General features: G+C 35.4%; 2 protein-coding genes across 27 annotated transcripts in view; one reads left to right on the plus strand and one right to left on the minus strand.

The window, feature by feature from the left end:
- Positions 1-1267: 1267 nt before the first annotated feature.
- l(3)73Ah (polycomb group ring finger 3-like lethal (3) 73Ah) lies at positions 1268-6179 on the plus strand. Of its 2 annotated transcripts, none has more exons than XM_043002441.2 (6): positions 1268-1432; positions 3282-3391; positions 3748-3900; positions 4202-4341; positions 4451-4594; positions 5105-6179. In XM_043002441.2, exons 2-6 carry the CDS (start codon positions 3286-3288, stop codon positions 5237-5239), a joined length of 678 nt encoding a protein of 225 aa, XP_042858375.2. In that variant the 5' UTR covers positions 1268-1432; positions 3282-3285; the 3' UTR covers positions 5240-6179. The 2 variants fall into 2 exon arrangements, with proteins under 2 accessions (XP_042858375.2, XP_086410442.1); XM_086554316.1 differs by having other exon boundaries at positions 1269-1404.
- Positions 6180-7352: 1173 nt separating this feature from the next.
- Positions 7353-7500, minus strand: part of LOC122244513 (protein FAM98A) — a 17044-nt gene continuing 16896 nt past the window's right edge. For all 25 annotated transcript variants that reach the window (XM_086554315.1, XM_086554313.1, XM_086554307.1 and 22 more), the window contains one exon: positions 7353-7500. This exon is cut by the window's right edge and continues 1659 nt beyond it. The gene's annotated coding sequence lies outside the window, so the exon portion shown is untranslated.

Consider the following 7500-nt stretch of genomic DNA (forward strand, 5'->3'; position numbering starts at 1 on the left):
ATATTTCGAGACTCCAGTTCATGCGTGAAAATATAAAACAAATACCACCATATGTAGCCTTGATAAATGGGTGATAAATAATTGTTTGAATCCTTTGGCTTGGATTACATTTACTTTTTAACTCGTAAGAAACTGAATTTACTAAGTGTTTGACATGAAAAACATTTAAACAACAACAAAAAGTCTATTGGGTGTATTTTTATGTTCATTCTCAGGGCAGACTGGTAATCAAAGGCTATTGAAGTATATAGTCACAATCAGAGTAAGGCGTTCGAATTTGTTTAGATTTGATGGGCAGCAAAGGCTCTCTTCAGAGAAAACTGAAGTAAATCAAGTCGGTAACTCATGTAAAACAATAAAATACCTGAGTTTAGTATTATTTACTGTGATAACCTATAATGTTTGCAAATAATAATAATTTTGTGTGTTGTGCGATATCCATTTTAAACAAGACTTCTATAATACAAGCACAATATGCGAGGATAACTTTTGTTGCAATGAAAATATCATGAAAAGTATAGCATACCTAGGTGAATAAGCCTAGAATGAATTTTGCTTTGATTGATGTGTCATGGAATGAATTCTATTTTTACACAAATAAGATCTATTTACTGGCTGCTACTCTGCACAACTAGTTTTTTGAAGAAATAAACTTTTTTCATGCTTAAAGTAATATGTTGTTAACATATTCAGAATCACATTCCGATATGAATTACAAAAGCAAAGAAGAAATGTATTTTTATGAACTTAAAAGTGTTTTTCATCAGAAGAAGAAGCAAATAACTGTAAAAAAAATGTTTTTCAAAGGCGCGCCACAGAGGCACGGGTCGCTCTGTGAGCGTGACGGCTGGTTTTGTTCAAGCGGTACGATACTTTCGCCGTCGTACGTCCGGCAGTGCCCATGAAGTGAAATGATTTCAAGAAATTGCCGCTGCAGATAAGGCCTTATATTCAATGAAAGAATAACAAGAAATAACAATAAACGACTGAATAACAAAAACGAATCTACAAACGCGGCTATAAAGAACCCAATTCTAATTTTGATACAGCTTCCAGGCAAGAAAACGATAAATATATGGTTATGACAATGGTAAAGGTAACGAAAACAATAGTAATTGCAGGATGATAATATTACCATATCAATGACAATGATAGTGATTAGTAAAAGAGCATAATCGAGCTTGTAAATAACATGAATAAAGAATCCAAGTACATTCAAAGTATAAACGAAAGGAGCGAATCGAACTCCTTCTGCGGCCGATGTTTGTTGACACTTTCGGGGCAGAACAAGTGCGAAAGTCAGAAGTTACGCCGATAATATCGTCCCATTTCTTCAGAAATACGTAAATTCCAGGCGATTTTCCTCCTGTCACACAAACAACTACAGTTTCTCGAAGAAGATATGTACGTGGCAAAGTTGTTATAGCAGAAGGTGAGGAGAAATTGGACGAAGAAGAAGGGGATGGGAAGGGAAGAGGAGGCTATGATAAAAGAAGAAAAGGGTAAAAGAAAAATTGAAATATAATGAAATAAAAGATTACAGGGTATGCACAAATATATAAAAATACACGAAAATGAATGAAAACGCAATAGATAAGTAGGAGAAATACTTAGCGGTGTATCGTATTTTGTTGTTCCTTTGTGTTGTAGGATTCGTTCGAATTAGTAGGAATACGAAGAATTGTTATGATAAATTGAACTAGCTTGAAATATTTAGAATCACAGATATTATTAATATGAAAAGTTGCCTTTTGTAATTGTTTATATCAATTATGTCCCGCCGGTACAGAAATACAATACCAATGGATTGCATTTGCTGTACTCTGTCCAGACATAGTAGTTCTGGTCAGTAGAAACCAACTTTAATGACACTATTTGTTGTAATATTTGGTGTGACATCAAATGGTCACTGCGACCTTTGCACCTGTTGTTGCACAGTCAATGGCCAGCAAATTCTCTACCACACCTTTTCTGGCAGGATCAAGATAGTAGACCTACATGACAATTTAACCCATTGACAGCGGAAGGCATGGTTTGCTGCCACGGAAGAGTCGGTCGTAGATGCAAATGGCACCGTGCCAAACAACATAAACCCGCCACATGACTGTATACATATTTTATTAAAACCGCGACCAATGGGTTAAGTACCCTAATTCACCTATTCAATACACCTCTCAGAACCCGCACACAGATTACATTGCAAACAGAGCCAGCAGAATTTTGTGACTTCAAAGGAGAACGGGATAACTGCACACCAGACCTCAAACACACAGTACACTTAGACCACCAAAATTGAAGTACTGTACAGCAAGTATGAGACCCCTACATCAAGCAGTTTGGGTGTGCTAGAGCAAGTCACGACCAGGGCTGCCAAATTCATAACACAAAGACGCACACAATCACACACCTGGCACTAAAAAACAGATTAAAATGGATCTGATTGTGACATGCAGACTTGCATTCACCTTCAAGTTACACTACTACTTCCACCCTAATCCCCCTCCCCCCCTCTCCCCAAAGCAACCAACCTCGCATGTGTAATACTCTCTTTGCCTTAGAATTCAAGTTTAGATTTGGAATTGTTAGCCAGTAAGGAACTAGTCCAAGTTATTTTTGTTCAGCACTTGAAGCTATACAACGGTTTGACAGCAGACAATAGATGCCCCTCTGCCTCTCATGGAACCTCGGTATAGCTCCTAATTAGGAGGGATACAAGGAGTGGAGGATTGAATAACCACAATTTATCTGATACTATTCCTCAGGCAAATTACTTTATTTTACTTTATTGTTGAAAGGCATTTTCCAGTAGCAGTGTGCCAGTTCTGGCAATTTTTTTTTTTTTTTTTTTTTGTGTGTGTGTGTGTGTGCGTGCGGGCGCACGTGTGGGTGTGCATGTGCATGTGCGTGTGTGCGTGCGTGTATGTGTGCACATGTACGGGTGCACGTGCATGAGTGTGTGTGTGTGTATGCATGTGCATGTGTGTGCATCCATGTGTATGTGTGTGTGTGAGTGTGAGTGCGTGTGCGTGTGCGTGTGCGTGTGCGTGTGCGTGTGCGTGTGCGTGTGCGTGTGCGTGTGCGTGTGCGTGTGCGTGTGCATGTGCATGAGAGTGCATGTGTGTATTTGTGGGTTTTCATAGATCTTTATAATACACAGTAGATTCTATTAAATTTAACAAATGTTCATATTTAAGGAATGGAAACCTTTAATGTTTCATTTGATATGTTCATACCTTTCTATTTCCTTTAAAAAAAACTGCACATTTCTTGTTATTTTACAGCATAATGGAGAGAAGAATCAAGCTGAAAACCCTGAATGAGCATATCGTTTGCGCGATATGTTCAGGCTATTTAGTAGATGCAACAACGGTCACAGAATGTCTCCATACCTGTGAGTTTATTACCTTTATGTTTCTGATTAGATGAGAAACTCCTGATTAGGATTGCTTTAACTAAAATAGATTTTATGAATATTTCTTACTTTGTTTTGTAAAGCAAGTGTAATTTTTTTAAAACCAGTGTTGAAGTATGTGTTATCGTAGTGTTCTAATTAATTTTTGAAGCAAAATTTTTGATTGTGGATTGGTTTCCTTATGAAACTGATTGTAATTTATTGCTATATTACATTATCTGAAATACAAGGCTCAAAATTTCTTTATTACTGAAGGAAGCAAGTGTTGAGCAGCTAAAACCCATTTGCAATTATAAGGCTTGACAGATTGTAAGGGTCTTCGTTTCCTCTTTCAGTTTGCAAATCCTGCTTGGTGAAACACTTGGAGGAGCGCAACACCTGTCCAACATGCGACATAGTCATTCATCAATCTCACCCCCTAAATTATATCTCATTTGACCGCACAATGCAGGACATTGTATTTAAACTGGTCCCTATGTTACAAGGTGGTAAGTATTATATCTCCGTGTACAAGACATCAAGTGCATTATCATTATGTGGTGGTGATATATTTGAAACACTTCAGCATTATGTATAACCAAATTGTTAACTTTGCAAGCTTTTGATAAAGACAATTTTTTTTTTCTCATGTGCAAAAATTTAATATATTGCATGTATACATATTGAAGATGATCTGCCAAGTATTCTATTTCAAGCATACAGAAACTTTCAAAATTATTCATCTCACACATGGTATACATAGTGTATATAAACATTTACATGATACTTATGTAATACAATCCATGTCAGACGAATTAAAACGAGAGAGAGAGTTTTACCGAGCCAGAGGGGAGGTGTGTCCCAAAGATCTTCCACAAGCTAATGAAGAGGAGCTCCAGCAAGATGATAAGGCTGTAAATGACACAGACTACCATAGATTAGATGAACAGGTATGGGTTCTGTTTTTGATTATGGTGTTGTTAGTACTGTTGCTTTGATATATATATATTTTGTATAATCTATCCACAATTGTGTATCACTCCCTCTTTTTATCAACAGGTTAACATCTGCCTGGAGTGCAAGTGCCCAACCCTGGCTCCATTGAAACGCAGATTTATCCGCTGCTCAGCGCAAGCTACAATAACGCACTTGAAGAAATTCTTAGCACTTAAAGTCTTGGAAGGACCACAGAAATATAGAGAGGTAGAGTATAAGACATTATGTTGAATGAATGAAAGATTATTTGGCAATAAGTAACTGTATGTCAGTTGTGTCATTGTGTGTGCATGTGTTTGTACATTGAAAAAAATCAATTTAAATTGATTTCGAATTCAGAAACATAGCAGACCATACTCCTAATTGCTGTCTAACATATAGTTGATAATGCTTAAGTATGGAAGTTAAATGGTAAAATGCAGCCATATAATACTTAACCCATTCACGACGGGGGCATTCCAGCCTTGCATGTCACAATGCCGGGGCTTTCGAACGCTTAGGCCTAAATCAGTTAAATAACGCCATATCGCGTCCCCAACGAACAGGCCTAATATGCGTGGTACAATTTTGTACCACCTGTCACGAGAGGGTTAAAGGCATATCATACATCAATACTTCATATTATATCAAGACTTGCCATTGATTACCTTCAGCCATCTAGAAGCTCAGAGTTTGAAAAAAATGCATAACCTTTCTCTCGTAACCACCCCATTTCAGATTGACATAATGTGCAATGATGAGATGCTCGGCAAAGATCACACCCTCAAGTTCGTACAGGTGACGCGCTGGAGGTTTCGAAGTCCACCGCTAATGCTCTCATACCGCCCAAGGATCGATATTTTACACGATTAAGGACTAGATTATTAAGGCTTGTGTATAAGGAGCTGGATTTTTTTTTTTCTCGCAATATAAATTCACTTTTAATGAAATGGTTTCCCTCCAGATAGATTTGTTGTGTGGTTTCTGACGGTATCTATTTTTTTTATATACTTCGGTTATGCTACGTTCTTATTCATTTTTATTTTCATGTGATGAGTTTTTGTTATTCATTTTGGTTTGAGAAGTTGAATTACAATTCAGATCTCTTATACATATTACATTTGCATCAAAGATGGGATTTGAAGTTACTAATTTATTGTCTAAACCAAATGAGAATAAATGGAATGTAAAAGATTCGCCAAATTTTTTTAACAGGACCAGTGGTTTGTTAAGCTGTTGATGCCAGGGATATGTACTGTCCACTATGATTTTGTTTTAGTATTATTTTCTATTTAACATATACATGGTTCATGAAGTGTTTAGTCACTGTGGCATTACTCATATGACCTACCTGACCTCACCTATTTACCTCATTCCTGGAATTTTCAGGGAAAAAAGATGTTTCTGAAGGTTTTTATTGTTGATAATGATATCGTTATGTAAATAACAACAATAATAATAGTATGAAAAATATCACCAAAAAAAATCAAATAATAAGCCAGGTAAGACAGGTTGTGTATGCCTTGTAATTAACTTCTTGGTAACTAAGCACTTGCAGAGGCATCTATGTGTAAAATTAAAAAACAAAAAAGCAAAAAAACAGTGGGAAATGTATTCATGTATGCAGTCCTAGCATCAGCAGGCATGCAAAATTGATTGATTCTTTCTCAAATTAATATTTTGGAATAACATGACAAGAGATGAAACCATTAGCATATCTTACAGAGTTGAATGAGTATTTCCAATATATTTTGTTATCAAAATTATGTATGATCAAAAAATGCCAATAACACTTCAACTTTTATATGATAAATTGTGTTTAATTCTCCTTTGTAAGTTTATATTTTGTTATTTTACAGGAATGTGATAGGTATATAAAGTACCTAGTACATTCATGTTTCAAAGTTGTATGGATTTTATTTGTAATGTTAGAACCTTGAGTTTATGCATGTTATTTCCTTTATAAAAATGTAGGGTTTGATGTGATGAACAATCAGAAAATAACAATCAATAATATTGTTGGAGCCATTGCAGATTAAATGTTTGAGTAGTTTATCCAATGTTAAGATCATATGAAGATCAATGTTAGAAGACCTTGTCAAATGTATATTTTCAATCGATGTTCCTAAAGCCTTTTATACGTAATGCCTATGAGTAACCAGACATTGATGCCTTCTTTATTTTGTTTCAATATTAAATGCTTTTGTCAGGTAGCTTTAGCTTATAAACAAGTGTCTTATCTGCATTTTTTAGATTCCCAAATTTACTTATCTTATGTGACAGACAATACAAAAGTAAATATATATGTAATTCTTTGTATCACAGTTGCTTTCTCCACAAGAACTATTTTCATTATCTTTGAAGGGAGAAAAAAAAGAGTGAAACTTATATCTATGGCATCTTGTGAAATTGAACTGTATTCCAATTTGTTTTATAACTAAACACTGCATCAATTGCTTCCCAGACACAGTATTTTTGATAATTATAATCAAAATGCCAGTTGTGAAGAATAACTCACTTGGACATGTGCAGGATATAAAAATGTTTAGATTGCAACTAATACAATTCTTCATGCTTTGCATTCTTTTGACAAGTCAGAGAAAAGTTATTGAAAGGACACATTTATGGTTTGATCAATCTAACTGTAGTAACTATCTCATAGGGGACATATGAAGTGATCTCAGGCTTGACATGTTCATCTCATAGTACTCTGGGGTATATGCTCAATAACAATCAAGAAATCTTCTGTGCAAATCAAAAGCACTTCATATGTTACTTACTGGATACCAGGCTAATCATCGTATTGTCGTCTGGTATTAGAGAATAAAACAACTTAGTATTGACCTAACAGCCTGCTTTCTGAGGAGTCCAAAAGATTTATCGTGCAACTGTCTACAATGATCCAGTATGTTTAGAAAAAAAAAAAAAAAAACTTTCATTTGACTTGACAAGACATTTCAAGCATCTGTTGAGGATATGAAACAAATTTTCTTTGGTATATTTCTATTATCTTTTTTATTACACACACACTTAGGGATTTCAAAGCAGCCTTGGTAAGCAATATCTTCTTAAAAAGAACATACTGTATTTGAATGCAGCTACAAGATGGATGTCAGAGTACTCTTAAATATGGT

Source organism: Penaeus japonicus, unplaced genomic scaffold (assembly GCF_977035675.1).
Source record: "Penaeus japonicus unplaced genomic scaffold, GWHDUDI00000001_assembly GWHDUDI00000029, whole genome shotgun sequence".
Classification (NCBI taxonomy): Eukaryota; Metazoa; Arthropoda; class Malacostraca; order Decapoda; family Penaeidae; genus Penaeus; species Penaeus japonicus.